This window comes from Notamacropus eugenii, chromosome 1 (assembly GCF_028372415.1).
Source record: "Notamacropus eugenii isolate mMacEug1 chromosome 1, mMacEug1.pri_v2, whole genome shotgun sequence".
Lineage (NCBI taxonomy): Eukaryota > Metazoa > Chordata > Mammalia > Diprotodontia > Macropodidae > Notamacropus > Notamacropus eugenii.
This window is the reverse complement of record NC_092872.1, coordinates 529,117,333-529,134,210: the sequence shown is the minus strand read 5'-3', so window position 1 is coordinate 529,134,210 and position 16,878 is coordinate 529,117,333. Positions and strand designations below refer to the sequence as shown.

Genomic DNA, 16,878 nt, shown 5'->3' with positions numbered 1-16,878 from the left:
TCTTTGAGCAGTCATTCAACCAGTTCTGAGACCACCTACTAGATCATCCTCCTCCGTAGAATAATCAGCCTCATCTAACCTTATTTCACATTACTTTCCTTGACATACCTTGTTTTCACCAGACTGGACTATGAACTGGTCACTAAGCTTTTTACCAAATCTTCCATAGATGTATATGAGCCGTCCTCGAGGCCTGAATTGCACTCCCTCCCGTCATGTTCCTTAACTATACTCAAGGATCAGTTTAGGTGATATTTTATCCATGAAGCTTTCCTTTTGCTTTCCTCCTCATATTACCTTAGATTATATTTCTTTGTGAACATATTGTGTCCTCTCAGTTAGAGTGCATTCCTGTAAGTTCTTAGAGGTCTAGAAATGATTTATGTTGAGCTTTGTATCACCAGAACCTAGCACAGTGTCTGGCACCTTGAAGAAGCTTAATGAATATTGGTTGAATTGAATTTCCAAATGCTTTGCTGAAATTTAGGTAAACTATGTGTCTAAGGGTTGATTGCCTTTACCTGTTTCTGCAGTATCCCTCTATTCTCAGCAGTCTAGTAATCCTGTTCAAAAAAGGAAATGAGGTGAGTCTGGCATGCCCAATTCTTGATGAAACCATGCTGACTCTCTTTACTCACTGCTTGCTTCTCTAAGTGTTCCCTGAGGTTTCTTAAATGGTGGAAAAATTAAGAGGACCAAAAAAATTTCATTTCAAGGTCTCCCCTGATGCTTGTTTAAAAATGCATAGTATCCAAATGCTAGCCACTACACAACTTTTTTTTTCTGTTGCAGTGAAGACCCTGTTTAATCCTGCTCCTGCCACAGCCGACCTTGACGCACAATTCTATACCGTCTCAGATATATTTTGCTGCAATGAGAGTGAGGTAATATAGTAAGAGGGCCTGATCACTCCATGACAAGCAGAAAAATGGTTTTCTTCAGGGATCAAATACAGGGACAGAGCTAAGTCGTGTAGTCACTCAGTCATCTGATCACTTTAATTCATTTCTGGGGCAAAGTTGGAAGTGAATGTCTTAGCTGTCAGTGGGGATGATGATAATCCCTACCTCCCAGAGTTGTTGTGAGGATTTAATGAGATAAGAGCAGATACTGTACCAGTCCTTATTCAAAATATCCATAAATCTATTTAAATCTGCCACTTACTTGGTATTTTTAAAACAAAGCCTAAATTTGGCTACAAAAACCTTCCTGAGTTTGAATTCAGTCCTAATAGAAGACGACACCATACATACTGTCCAGATCCTAGTGGCTATTCTTCACTGGCCTCACAGGTTATTCTCCATCCTTTCTCAAAGTGCTTAGTACTTGTCTCACAGCCTTCCTCTGAACCCTAACCTCTTTCTGAGGCTCTCTCTCTTTTCCTCAGTTCTATGTGCCAAATTACCTCATCATCCCCCACTTTAGCTCCAACCTTGAAGGAGAATATTCTCCTATTTGCCAATACCAATCCCTCTCTTGTTCCTTTTTTCCCATCTCCTCCCTTATTCTCCAGAATATTGCTCCTTTTCATCAAGAATGCTTGAAAATCCTCTATTTCATTGAAAGACCAATTTTTCCCCTGAATTATTATACTCAGTTTTGCTGGGTAGGTGATTCTTGCTTTTAGTCCTAGTTCCTTTGACTTCTGGAGTATCCTATTCTATGCCCTTCGATCCCTTAATGTAGAAGCTGTTATCCTGTGTTATCTTGTGTTATCCTGATTGTATTTCCACAATATTTGAATTGTTTCTTTCTATCTGCTTGCAATATTTTCTCCTTGACCTGGGAACTCTGGAATTTGGCCACAATGTTCCTAGGAGTTTCTCTTTTTGGATCTCTTTCAGGCGGTGTTCTGTGGATTCCTTGAATATTTATTTTGCCCTCTGGTTCTAGAATCTCAGGGCAGTTTTCCTTGATAATTTCATGAAAGATGATGTCTAGGCTCTTCTTTTGATCATGGCTTTCAGGTAGTCCCATAATTTTTAAATTGTCTCTCCTGGATCTATTTTCCAGGTCAGTTGTTTTTCCATGAGATATTTCACATTATCTTCCATTTTTCCATTCTTCTGGCTTTGTTCTGTGATTTCTTGCTTTCTCATAAAGTCCTTATCCTCCATCTGTGCCATTCTAATTTTGAAAGAACTATTTTCTTCAGTGAGCTTTTGAATCTCCTTTTCCATTTGGCTAATTCTGCTTTTGAAAGCATTCTTCTCCTCATTGGCTTTTTGAACCTCTTTTGCCAATTGAGTTAGGCTAGTTTTCAAGTTGTTATTTTCTTCAACATTTTTTTGAGTCTCCTTTAGCAGGGAGCTGATTTGCTGTTCATGCTTTGACTTCATGTCTCTCATTTCTCTTCCCAGCTTTTCCTCCACCTCTCTAACTTGATTTTCAAAATTCTTTTTGAGCTCTTCCATGGCCTGAGCCCATTGGGTGGGCTGGGACACAGAAGCCTTGATTTCTGTGTCTTTGCCTGATGGTAAGCATTGTTCTTCCTCATCAGAAAGGAAGGGAGGAAATGCCTGTTCACCAAGAAAGTAACCTTCTATAGTCTTATTTCTTTTCCCTTTTCTGGGCATTTTCCCAGCCAGTGACTTGACCTCTGAATATTTTCCTCACACCCACCTCGCCTCCTGATCCTCCCAGCCAGCGTTTGGGGTCTGAGATTCAAATGCTGCTTCCAGCCTCAGGGCTTTTGGCAGGGGCAGGGCTGCTATTCAGTGTGAGATTAAGTTCAGATGCTCAGGTTGGGGCAGGGCCGCCTCTCAGGCTCAGTTCCCTCAGGGAGTTTATGCACAGACCTTCAACAATGGCTCCAGGTTCCTGCCTGCTTGGGGAGTCCCGGTCTGCCGCCACCCCTCAGCATCTGTCTCCCGAGGGGGCCCGAGCCATGGGGGCACCCCACTCCCCCCTCGACCCGCCAAAGAGACTCTCTCACCGACCCCCGTCACCTGTGGGTGGAGGGACTTGTGCGGCCGCTGGAGATCCCGTCCCTGAAGCCTGCTCGGATCTGTTCCTCTCGGTGCCGCGGCCGCGGCAGGGCTGTACTCAGCTCCCAGTCCCGGCGCCCAGTCCGCAGCAAGAGGTTTGCAGGTCTCTCCAGAACAGAAATCTCCCTCGCTCCAATGTTCTGTGGCCTCTGGGTGCAGAATTCACCGTGAGTTACTTCTTTGTAGTTGTTCTCTGGGTTGTGGGTTCGGAGCTATGTGTATGTGCGTCTTTCTACTCTGCCATCTTGGCTCCGCCCCCAAAGTGTTCAGAATATTGCTCCTTTGATCATACCACCTCTTTCTCTAATTTTTGATCATTCCTTATCCACTGACTCCTCCCTTAATGCTTAAAAACAGACCTAAATCTCCCTCATTCTCAAAAAAAAAAATACTTTTCCTTGATTCTACCATCTTCTCAGATAGTCAGTGTATTTCTCTGCTTGTTTCACAACCAAACTCCTAGAAAAAGCCATCTCTACACATTGTCATCATTTCCACACCTCCCTCACTTCCTAACCTCTATACAGCCTCTCTTCCTACCAATGACTTATTCATTGGTAAATCCAATGACCATTGGGTTGCCAGTCATTGATCATTTCTGTCTTCATCCTCCTTGACCTCCCTGCAGTACTTTATACTTTTGACCTTCACTTCCTCCTACACACTCCCCTCTCCAGATTTTCATGACATCCATGTCCTCTTCTCCCTTTATGCTTTTTCTCCATGATCTCCCTAACTCTCATGAATTTAGCCATCACCTCTGTTGATAATTCTTAGATCTGCTCTCTTTCCTGGACCTAGTCCTGTATCGCCAGCTCTTATTGAGTCTTTTCAGCTGGATGGTTCCATAGGTATCTCAAACCTAAAACGTTCACAACAGAATTTACTGTCCGTCCCACAAATCCTCTCCTTCCTAACTTAGGCATTGTCTTATTTGGACCTTACAATGAATGGTACATGGCATAAGTATTTATATCCCAACTTGACGATGGAAAGGACCAAGCCTCAGAGGAAGGAAATGAGTTTCTTGAGAGCTTGTAGCTAATAAGTGGTAAAGGTGAGACTCAAATCCAGATCTCCTGCCTTCCAGCCAAGCTCTCTTTCTCACACTGGAGCATTCCCATCCTCCTGATCAATCTTGCTGCAGTTGACACTTGATGATAGAGAGGACCAAATAACCCCTACCAGTCCCCCTCAGATTAGCCAGTATGCCCTATTTATGTGAAATACACTCCTATTATTTGTGTCACTTTAATTGCAACCCCAGAGTTATCCTTGACTCTTCTCTCTACCTTACCCCTTATATCCAGTCACTGCTAGAAGGCAGTCAATTCTACCTTCACAAAATTTCTCAAATCCATTTCCTTCTCTCCCTAACCCCTGTCACAGGCAGCCTTGTCCCTCATCACCCATTGCCTGAACTATTACATTCCCTCATCCTTGGTCTCTGCCTCCAGTGTATCCATCTCTAATCCAGACTCTACACATCTGCCAAACTAACATTTTGTAAGCAAAAATCTGCCTGTGCTACTTCCTTGCTCAAAAAGTTCCACTGGCTTCCTTTTGCCTCTAGAATAAAATGCAAACTCTTGTGCTTGCCTTTTAAAGCCCTTTACCATCTGGCGCCTGGCTGCTTACCTTTCTAGGCTTATTGCACATCACTTTCCTTCACGCCTGTTTTCTTTCAGCCAGCCTAGTGTACTTGATGCTCACCATACATAACATCCTCTCTGCTGTCTTCGTGACTTTGCGTAGATCTACGAGGCACTCTCTCCTCTCATTTGCCAAAGCTCATCTACTCAGATGCCATCTCTAGGAGGCCTGTCATGGTCTTCTTAGATGCTAGTTCCCTACCTCCAAAATTACTTTGTAGCTCCCTTGTATTTGTGATTTTGTAGTTACTTTTCTCTACTCATATTTTTCTCCCAATAGGATGTAAGCCCCATGAGCAGGGAATACTTCATTTTACCTTCATATCCACAGCACCCAGCCCAGTGCCTGGAATGTAGTAGGCACCTACTAAATGCTCATTAGGCTTGTAATATAAGCTTATAATATCAATAAGCTTGATAATTCTTTACTGCCCTTATTTACATTTTCATCTCCCAGGAAAAAGAGGAGTCAAAGAAGTACACAGGAATGGGCTTCATTCTGAGCAGTAAGAACTGCTCAGTGATATGAATGTGATAAAACCTTGGAAGAGAAAGCGAGTTAACTTTATACCTCTTTCTGTTTATCTTGAAACTTGACCTTGCTTGAAGCAGATTTACTGGTTCTATAAGACCAGTTCTCCCCATCAGAGAAGGTCAGTTTCTCCAGCCATGATTCTAAGCTGGAACCAGTCTTACTAGTGGCCATGAGCCTCAGTGATTGTCACCTTTATTCCCTGTACCCTCTCAGGACCACAGCACCTTTTTCTAAATATTAGAAGCAGACTCCTCATCTCTGCTTGGTTTAAAGCTTTCTCCTGCTCCCTCTCCCTCCCTTCCCAGCAGCACTAAATTGCCTGCTTTTCCTCTTTGGATCCTATGTTCCCTCTAGACCTTTTTAGTTCCTATGACACATTGTACACCTTTGAGGTCCAGGCTGCTCCTCAATGTAGGTAAAGTTCCCTGACATGTCATTTCTTCTAATTCTTTGGGCCTACACAAATTGAGCATCCTGCCAGGCCATGTCTAGGTCACTGTAGGGCTGAGTATCTTCATCTTCTTTTCTACCAGCATCCCTTTTCTTTTTGTCTTATTGAAGTTCCATCTTTTCATCTGTCATTAGCCTCTAGGTGCCCATGTTTCACTGTAAAGGTTTCTCTCCAGATCCACCTATTCCTAATGTTTCTGTGTCTGTGCCCATCTCTGAGTCTTCTTCATATGAACCTTTTGGCTGTAGATGAGCTTCTCATCTGTGTCTGCTTCTTGTTATGTCTCCATTGGTTTTAAAAGCTCAGTCCAAGGGCCAACTTGACTGTATAATTCACTTTATTATGGTATGAGCTCAGTGACTGCTGCTGCTACTGCCTTAGCAAAAAATATACCAGTGAAGCAGTAAGGCAGTTTCATACCTTAATCTGGAGATAGGAGAAAGGGACAAACCTGAGGCCTCTAGATGTAAGCCACAGTAGGTGCTTAATAAACACTTGTTGATTGATCAATTAGTTGGTTGATTTTCAAGGAGATATCACAGGGGGGTCCTCCACCCTCTATGCTACTATAGCTTTATAAATAATTAAATAGTATTTTCCCCAAAATCATGATATACCCAGCCAATACCAGGACTGTATCCCTGAGTCCTGATACCTGACCTGGGATTGAGTTTCTTCCTCTATACTGAGAATATTTTAAAGCCTTAATTAGATAGTTGTAGGCTTAGAATAAATGTTTGACTGCCATATCCAAGCCTATGTGAGACCATGTGCAATGCCTGTAGCATGACCCTGACCTGACCTCTCTCCTGTCCTCAGTTCTTCTCTCATTGTTCTCCATAAAAATTGAAATGGTCTTAAAGAAATCTCCCTATCCCAATTCGTGTGATTACTGAATCTGAACAAATTCATTTGGTAAACTACAGGCATCTAGTCCTCATGGACTGGACGTGATTTTAGAGTTGGAAAGTGTTAGAGATCATCTAGTCCAGCTTCCCACGCCACGTAAGGAATCTGGGGATGCATTCCATCTGACACTTCCTGGCTATGTGGCCCGGGGCAAATCATCTAACTATTCTACTCAGGCTCATCATCTATAGAAAGGAGATAATTATACCTGTAGTATCTTGTGAGATTCAAATAAGAGAATGTAAAGGGTATCCCAAAAGCCTTAAGCTATTGAAATTTAAAACTGCACTAAGATTTTGGGAATACCCTCTATATTTGTATGTGTGTACTTTAAAAACTTCCAAGTGCTACATAATCATCACTCACTGCTACTGTGATTATGCATATAAAGTATTGTGCAAAACTTCCAAAGCGCTACATAAATGTCATTTGTTCTCACCCATGATCTACAAGGTGATCCAGCCTCAGTGGCATCACCATTGCACTTTTGTCAAGAGTCTCAAAACCAAATCAATTAAAAGGAACAGAAACAGTTTTCTAATAAAATAACTTCAGATAAATTGCACAAACTACCTATTAATGACTTTACTTTCCCATTTGATTTCTAGGCTGAGATTTTAACTGGGCTTACAATTAGTAGCCCTGCAGCAGCTGGAAAGGCTGGATCAGTGCTGATAGAAAGGGGTTGCAAAATGGTAATCATTACCTTGGGTGCTGAAGGATGTGTGTTTGTATCAGCCGAAGAACCTGGCCCAAAGCATATTCCCGCACAGAAGGTCCTCAAACCTGTGGATACTACGGTATGTTTTGAGATTTAAGGAAACTTTTTTTTTAGCACTTTGGGGAAAAATAATTTAGTAACTGATTGGTACATTTTAATCTTAGAGTGAGGATATGAAGGCCCAGCCAGCCAGTGGGGTAGAATGGCAGGATTAGAAGACCTGGATTCCAATGCAGTGATCCAACCAAATCCTTTTTCACAATTGTCTGAACCTCTGTTTTCTAATAAAAATCTATAAATTGGTAAGTCTGCAAAGAAAAACAAAAAACTTTAAAAATACTTTTTTAACTATCCCACAGAGCTGTTGCAAGAAAAAAGATTGCTTGGTCATCAGAAATAATGGGAAAGAAAGGACTTGGAAACTTTAACTATAAAGACTAAAGGTTATTTTGTGTTTTTCTTTGTTTCATGAGTTGTCTTGGCCACACTTTTAACCGACTAGTAGACATCTAAAAATGATAAGCTACATCAGGCCTCAGGCAACAGTCAGTCACTGGCTCTGTGCTGAAAACCTGTCCTAACTCATACCCCCTGGGATAGTCTTTGGGCACTCATGGCTGCCTCCAAGACATAATGAGACATTAAATTACTTTCGTTACTCAGATGTATCCTTCTAGCTATAGAAACATAAAGCAGTGAGTGCATTTTCTTCAGCCTATAATAGGAGAAGAAAGTGATCAGAGGAATTCCCCCTATGAGAAGGTCTATAAAATCCCATTTCCTCAGCTGAGGAATAATGGTGGCTTAGAAAAAGGCAACAGTTTGTACCAAGTTACTTCAGTGAGTATTCAGGTTTTTTCCTCCTGTAATCTTTTTATTCTCAATGGGATTCCCTTTGAAACTTACCAATATTCATTGCCTTCAAAAATACCTTCCATTCCCTCTATGGCAAAAGAAGGCACATTCTCTCTGACTTTTGGTCTTGTAAGCAGCAAGTGTTTTATCATCAGCTGGCCTTGAGCGATGGGAAGTCGGAGAATGCTTGGGGTGTCAGCCTGTCTTTAGAGCCTGTCTTGAACAGCTGGGGCTATGTTCCACTTCCTCATCTTGATTGGTATTTCAGCAGTTACTTGTTATGCATAAAAGCTACTCTTGGTCTTTTATAGAACAGTGTAACACCAGATCAGAGCTTGTCCACTGCAGTAATTATTCTAGCTTAGTGGTTCAAGAACTCAAAGGTGAATATTAAATTATAATAACTCTGCTCAAAAGGTTATTCTCTCTCCTTCCCATTCTTTTTCTCTTCTCCTTCATTTATTTTAAAATAATATCCCATTTCCTGATTGTCCTTTTGCACTGGATGTCCCTTAACTGGCATGCCCTGCATCCTCACCTCCACCTTGGCTTCCTTAAAGACCTAGCTTAAAGCCTTCCTTAAAGCCTTTCCCAGTCTCTGCTTTGCCCTCTTCCCCTACTGCTAGAGCCTTGCCTCGGAGATCATCTCCCATGTTTATTTTGTATGTAAATAGTTGTATGCATGTTTTCTTTCCCATTAAAATGTGAACTCTTTGAAAATTTAAAACTTATAGAGGTGATTGTTGAAAACTGAAAACAAATTAATTAAATTTTAAAAATAAAATAAGTTTTTTAGGAAGAGTAAGTTGTACAATCATCTCTTTTTATGTTCTACTATGTTTTGGAAATGCTTGTCTTATTCTTAAGTTCAGAATAAAATAAATAATTGTTTAAAAATAAAACAAAAAAAGAATTCCTATGCTAGAGAATTGCCTAAGCCTTAGCTCTCAGGCAGTGGGGGTGAAGTGACTTGCTAAAGGTGACCCAGAAAGAGTGTGCCAGAGGCAAGACCTGGACACAGACTATCCTGGTTCGAGGGCAGATCTCTATTCACTCACTGTATTATATAACTGCCTCTCTGATCCTTATCATATATCCAAGTTCATCTTCTCAGATTGGTAACTGGAACCATTATGTTTTAGATTCCAGTTTGTCTTCTTAGATTTGTAATTGGAACCATTATGTTCTGGATTACAGTTTGGAAGATTTGACTTCTCATGATCATTAAGGGCTAATTCTTCACAAAGATATTGCAGTTTTAAATTGACTACAGAATGTTAGGCACTATCTACCACATGGCAAAGATTCAGTGGTTTCAGCTTTCACATTTTTGCATATAGTCCCTGATTTCAAGATTTACCCATTACAGGAAAGGTGATTACAAAAGTGAGAATTTAGAAGAAGACTATCAATTTCTATGTCAAATCACTATGCAGAGCAATATCAGGAAATGTGTCTGTTGCTATTTGGGATCCACCCATGATAATTTTTTTTAATACTGTTTAATCCCACAAAAGTATTTTCCTTCTGTTCTACCAGAGTTTCTGAAACAAAGTATGTAACTATTCAATATGTATATTTAAACAAAGTGAGAAGCTATATTGCTAGGGTGCTTTAGTGTTGATTTTTTTAAAATTTGAGTTTCATAAGCAATGTATAAAATCTCACCAACGTTGGAAACTGTGCTTTTTTGTTGTCGTTATTGCAAGGGAGCTTCTATTTCCTTATCTTTAAATGTTGTAGTTACCACTTTGATAAATGAGAGTTTTAATATTTGCCCAAAGCAAAGATAAAATCATCTTAAGTCTTTCAAGAACTGACCATCCATTTTGTATTTTCTTTGACATGGAATGATGTAATAGTTATTTAAATGGAAAATCTTTCATAGTCATTAATAGCCCCATGTGACTCACCTGAGTCACACAGAGCCTGTGGTGGGAGGAGTTTGCTGAATGGGTGGAACAGGAAGAGGCAGAGCTGAGGGGAAGTTAGTGAGAGAGCAGTCAGAAGTGAAAGATGCAGGCAAGCTCACAGCTGACTGTGAGTAAGAGAAGGGCATTTTGTTTAAGGGAACCTGCTTGTGATTTGTTTGATGGAGCTGGTTTGTGTGAAGCTGAGCAGGGGGACAGCTTGGGGACAGTGTTGTTCTCTGCATTGTTATTGTATATAGATTTTTGTTACCATGATGGATTTGACTTTCTGGTATCTGAATAAATGTTTTGGTTCTATGTTCAAAAAAAAATGTGAGCTCTTTGAGAGCAGGGACCTTGTTTTCTTCTTTCTTTGTATTCTCAGCATTTAGCATAGTATCTGATACATAGTAAATGCTTGCAAACTGATTAAAAATATGGACACTACAGATATGGGTTGTCTGTGCTTAGTCCAGACAGTTGGCAGCCTTTCTCTCCTTCCCAGTTTTACCATTTCCATTATGGTCATGGTCAATAAATATGATTATTTGTAATATATAGAGGACATTTTTCTATGTAGAATCTTAGCATTAGATCATCTGGTCCAGCCACCACCTGAAACATAAATATTCCCTAGCATGTCCTCAGCAAGCTGTCATCTAGCACCCTGTGAATGAAGCCTTCACCACGTCCTTGGCAAATGTATCTACCAGCCAGGTCAGTAGCTATTTTTTGAGTGCCTACTATTTCCAGGGTACAGTCCCTTTTACTCAACCACCTGAAAGAATTCTAATCATTGGACAAATAGATGTTCTCCTGATCAGGAGAAAGAATTCTTTGCAGGTCTCAACCATTCTTTGTCAAGGTTATTCCTGTTCATGTTCTAAGGGAAGCTCCTACAAGTCTGTCTGTATTATGTGGATTGGCTATTACCTTTGTAGAGTATCTCTCCTCACCTCTCTCAGTAAGGTCTTCAGGTAGGTTCTTCCTGACCTAGGAGCAATATGGCTGATATGCATTCAACCATGTAACCTTGTCCCCTAGTTACTATAGATCCTATAGGACCTCAGCAGCCGGGATGATAACAAGAACACGGTCATTCATTATACTCTCACATCCTGATCTGGGTAAGAGAATTACCATAAGAAGGGCTCCCAGCTACCCTAGAGCCTGGAAGAACACAGTGAGCACTCTTGGCCCTTACAACCCCCAGATGCTTTGGAGAACTCCAGTTTTAATCCTGTAGCATGTAGTTCTATATGGCTTCTCTTAGAGCTAGAAGATATAAAGGCTTTCAGAGCTCCCAGAACAGGACTAGAGTGGTTGTTCACTACATATGTATCATCAAGTCTGCTACTAAATACCTGCTTAAGAAATTCCCATTTCACTGAAACCAGCCTCCTTGAAAGTCATCCAAGAGGGGCTGGCCTTCCCTTCAAGTCACCGAATGAGTCAAGGAGCATCAAAGACTTGTGCTAAGGAATTAGTCTTCCTACCTCTAATCTTTTCCGTTTTCCAATCCATCCTATGTACTGCAGCTAGACAAATCTTCTGAAAACACTGTGTTAACCAAATCACTCCTCAATTCAAAAGTAACATCTCACATTTATAGAAGTTTTTATTTATGTATAAATTTATATATATATGTTTCTATTTTTATTTATTTATAAGTGTTATGAAACAGTCTTTGTTCATGTCTTCTTTCTTGCCTAGAATACTATTCTCCCCATCCCTACCTTTTGAAATCCTACTCATCTCTCAAGGGCTGGTCAAATGCCACTTTTATCAGTCAGAAGGACTCTCTCCCTCCTCTCTATTGCTACAGAAACTGTTATTACTTGCAGCAATTATGCAACACTAATTATATAATGTAGTGTTTTATTATTATCCGCATCATCTCTGCTATTGGAATATAAGCTCCTATAGAGTAGCAACTACTTTTTACAGCCCAAAAAGAGTCAAAAAATTATTAAATAAACTATTAATCAGTATAAAGTTAACACATATAATCTTTGCTGTCCTGTGCCCAGCCTCATCCAGTTAGTTTTTACACTAGATGCCAAATGAAGTCATACACAACCACACACACTTTTGTATTAAATTATTATTCTTAAGATACAACACCAGCAATAGTCTCTTCAAATAAGAACCTAATTTATCACCATTTTCAAGTTGTGATTTTTCCAGAAGTCATTTCAATACTGCTAAGGCTTAATCTCCTAGCAAATACTTTATTTGACAGATACTGTTATAATAAAGCATCTGCTTAATTGAATGAATTCTCAACTTGGGGGTAGGGATGCAGCCGCGTATATGTGGAGTAGAGGGGACACTGACAGAAAACAAAGTTGGTTTCTTGGCTCAGAATCTCCTGCTTCTCTTTACTGCCAGCATTATGATTTATTCACTGTTCACATTAGTCACTCTCATTGTTAAAATTCTTGCCTATTCTGCACTTAACCAGTCTTTTGTTGTTATTCAGTCATCTTTCAGTTGTGTCTGACTCTTTGTTACCCCATTTGGGGTTTTCTTGGCAGAGATACTGGAATAGTTTGTCATTTCCTTCTTCAGTTTACTTAAAGATGAGGAAACTGAGGCAAACAGCATGAAGGGACTTGCCCAGGGTCACAAAGGTAGGAAGTGTCTGAAGTCATATTTGAATTCACAAAGATGAGTCTTCCCAACTCCAGTCCTGGTACCCTATACACTGTGCCACCTAGCTGCCCCTACGTAATCAGCTTACCTCTTGATGAGTCTAATATAGATGAATAATCTTTATGGTTAAGTGAGACATTCCAGTGAAGGCATCTTTTCTCCGTCTGCCAGGACTGTAGTTACTCTCCGTTGGTTTTTTAATTGTCTCTCTTGTATGTGCTTTCTACTTTTCTAATAAAAGAATTATTGATGATCTCGATGATGGAAACATCCCTAGTTGGCTGGCACGATGTCCGTTTGAGATATCTGCCCTATGGAAACCATTTCCTCTTCTACGTCAGTAATTTTGCAGGTTGCTATATTCAATTTTGCCTCAAATGCTAATAGTTGAGTGTACCATTTCTATTTTTGCATCCTTTTTTTCCAAGTTGTGCTGGAAGGAAATGGTGGCAGTAACTACAGATGTCCTCAGCTCAGTTTGGAAGACTTGACAGATGTGTCTGTTTTCTAATTCTTTTCTTCGTTCTCTGATGCTTAACCTCATCATGACAAGGATTTCATGGCCTCATTCTGTCCCTTCACAAATCTGTAGCATGAGAACTTTGTCCTCCCTGTGGTTTAGACTTCACTGAATAAGCAGTCAGTTTTCATTAGTAGTCTATACTCATGTGAATAGTATTATGTAATAATGTTTTTATGCTAGTGCAGTGTAAATGTGAATGTATGACAATGTTAATTAACCCTGCTCTGGGAGTCCTGTAAAAATTCCTGAACAGTAAATTAATTTACCCTTTAATAATAATAGCTAGCATTCTCAGCAATACAGTGAGCCAAGACAACTGAAAGACTTGTGATGCTCCCCAGAGATAGAATTGATGGGGTCTGAATACAGATCAAAGCATACTTTTTTAAATTTTCCTTATTTTTCTTGGGTTTTTATTTTGTTCTTTGTTTTCTTTTACAACATGACTGCTATGGAAATGTGTTTTATATGACTACACAAGTGTAACCTAGATCAAATTGCTTGTCTTCTCAATGAGGGGGAGAGGGAAGGAGAAAATCTGGAACTCAGTTTTAAAAAAATTAATGTTGAAAATTATTTTTACATGCAGTTGGGGGAAAATAAAATGCTAAAAATATTAATAATAATATCTAACAATTACATAGTGCATTAAAGTTTGTTCTCACATTAGACCCTCACAACAACCCTGTGAGGTAAATGTTATTATTATCCCTATTTTTGAGATTAAGAAACTGAAGCAGAGAGAGGTTAAGTGACTTGCCCAGGATGACACAGCCAGACAGGATTTGAACCCAAGGCTTCTTGACTCCATGTCTTACCTGCTATCCACCATGCCACCTAGCTACTCCTGTACCTCTTCATACAAAGGGATCACTGATAAAATATGCAATAATAACTCTTATCATAAAAATTTAGCCCACAATGTAAGTCTGCATTTAAAGTCATCCACATTATAATATAATCTATGATTCATAAGCAATTTATCAGTGAACAAAGCCAAGAGCTTTGGGAAAGAGGGAAAAAAAGCTTGTTCCTCATGTCTATACAGTTCTTGTCATGTTACTTTTTAAATCATGTTACATCTGTTTCCATGATTAGAGAGGTGGTGATCTTGGCATGGCACAGAGCAGCTGTCACATAGGCGGTTGGTAGCACTGATGCTCTTGCTGCTGGCTCAGTAGCTGATCTTAGGGCTCCCAAAACAGAGGGAGCATAGCTTGTAACTACAGGCTGTTAAGAAGAATCACACAGGAAAGAGTCGTCGGATCACAGTTGAATGAGTGTTCAGCGGTCACTGTGGGAAGATGCAGCTCGTTCCCCCATTGGTCAGAAAAGCTTAGCATCTCTTTGGGAAATGTCTTCAGAATATGGTTGAAGGATCTTGTAGGAATAAAACTCACATACATATCCAGATGATGCAACAGACCCTAAGCCCTATGAGAACAGGAACTATCTCCCCTTCCTATTTTTAGACCTCACTGGTAGTGTAGTGTCTGGCACATGACAGGTGCTTTTTAAATGCTTACTGACTAGTGTATATCAGTATCATGGTCATAGTAACACTACTTCCAGCATGTATGGGAAAATGTTTCATGAGAGAAGGAATAGAAGAAGAACACAGTACAGCATTGTGGAGATGACCATATTTGGGGAGGAATTGAAGAGAGACTGAAGAAAGAAAAAGCCCAGAACTGGAGGAGGAAGATTCAAGGAAAGGCCTGAGAATAAGGAGGAGAATACCTGGAGAGAGAAGGGAGGAAGAAAAGGGCTCTAAGAAACTGAGGGCAAGAAGAAAGTAGTTTATTAGACAAGTAAAAACTTAGAACAAGAATGGGCAGAGAGGGGCTAAAGAAACACTCATGGGGCAGACTGGGTGACTGGGCTGTTCCACAGTGGAAGACCTTCCCCATACACAGAAGCAATTCATCATAGTAGTTCTGCAAAGGAGTTCCTAGCAAGAGTAACAGACTGTGAGGAGAGCAATGCAGACCTCGCACTGACCTGAATAGAGTGGAGGGTTTTTCTGTTTCTTACACCTTCATAGTTATCAGAAGAATTCCTCTTCTTCTTTATCCCAGAGAGTCATCCCATATGACAAATAATATTTTTTTAGAAAGGAGGAAAAGTCAACACAACCAATCAATACATTGAAAAAGTCTGAAAACATGTGCAATGTGTAGCACTTTTGGCCCTCCCATCTCCACAAAGGGAGGTTGGGGGTGTCTTCTCTTCTCTTCACTTGAGTCCTACTTGATCTTTATAATTTTGTAATTATATATTTTAGATGTGTATAATTTTATAATGTCACTTTTGATTTTTTGGTGCCTTGTTGTTCTTTCCATTTATGTTGTTGTAGTTATTGTACATATTGTTTTCGTGGCTCTGCTTACTTCACTTTGCATCTGTTCATGTAGGTTTTTCCAGGTTTCACTGTATTTATTACACATATCATTTTTTACAGCACAGTAGTATTCCATTGCATTCATGTACCACAGCTTGTTTAGCGCTTCCTCAGTTGATGGTTATCTACTTTGCTTCCAACTCCTGGCTATCAAAAAAGTGCTGTTATAAATACTTCAGTGTATCTGAGGACTTTCTTCTTATGGATGGCTTTCCTGGGATGTAATCCCAGTAATGGAGTCTCTGGTTCAAAGAGTATGTATTTTATGTATACTTATGTATATAAGTTCATTCATAAATTCATGTATAAGTTCATTCATACATATATATATATATATATACTTATATATTTCATTTGCATAATTCCAAAGGCTTCCCAAAATGGCTGCACCATTTCACACCTATGCCAATAATGTATTAGTGTGCCTATCATTCCACACTCCCTCCAACATTGACAGTTGCAATTTTTTGTCATTTTTGCTCATTTATAGGGTTTGAGAGGAAACTGCAGAGTACTCTCCTATGTTGTAATGTAGTCCCACAAAAAAATTTAATTCACCTGGAGGAAAGATGTCAGGAGGTTCTGTATGTAATTCCCTCTGTCCACCTCTTTACTGTTACCTCTCCCAGACTTCTGTTGTTACTCTTGGCTCTTTGTATATGTTTAAAGAACCGTTTTCTTCAGTGAGCTTTTGTATCTCCTTTTCCATTTGGCTAATTCTGTTTTTTAAAGCATTCTTCTCCTCATTTTCTTTTTGGACCCCTTTTGCCATTTGGGTTAGTCTATTTTTAAAGGTATTATTTTCTTCAGCATTTTTTGGGGTCTCCTTTAGCAAGCTATTGACTTGCTTATCATGATTTTCCTACATTGCTCTCATTTCTCTTCTCAGTTTTTCCTTCACCTTTCTTACTTGATTTTCAAAATCCTTTTTGAGCTTTTCCATGGTCTGAGACCATTGCATATTTTTTGGAAGTTTTGAATGTAGAAACCTTGACCTTGCTGGCTATCTCTGATGGTATGCTTTGTTCTTCCTCGTCCAAAAGGATGGAAGAAAATACCTTTTCACCAAGAAAGTAATCTTCTATAGTCATTTTTTCCCTTTTTTTTGTCATTTTCCCAGCCAGTTACTTGACTTTTGAGTCATTTGTCAAGTAGAGGGTATACTCTAGGGACCTGTAAGTTCTCAGTTCCTCCAAGGTGGCACAATCAAGGGAGAGGAGTTTACTCCTCTCCTGGCCTGTACTCTGGTCTGGGAGCAACCACAAGCTTTTCTGCCCAG

At 39.9% G+C, this 16,878-nt stretch overlaps 1 protein-coding gene across 2 annotated transcripts in view; it reads left to right on the top strand.

Annotated features, from left to right (window-relative positions):
• Positions 1-16,878, top strand: part of RBKS (ribokinase) — a 132,668-nt gene that overhangs the window by 81,102 nt on the left and 34,688 nt on the right. The window contains exons 6-8 of one of the 2 annotated variants that reach the window (XR_011972431.1): positions 793-884; positions 7,143-7,334; positions 7,420-7,557. Coding sequence is in view for 1 of the 2 variants with exons in the window: in XM_072634067.1 (XP_072490168.1) it covers positions 793-884; positions 7,143-7,334 (284 nt within the window). In the remaining variant the exon portion in view is untranslated. The remainder of the gene's footprint in view (positions 1-792; positions 885-7,142; positions 7,335-7,419; positions 7,558-16,878) is intronic. The other variant, XM_072634067.1, reaches the window with a different exon arrangement.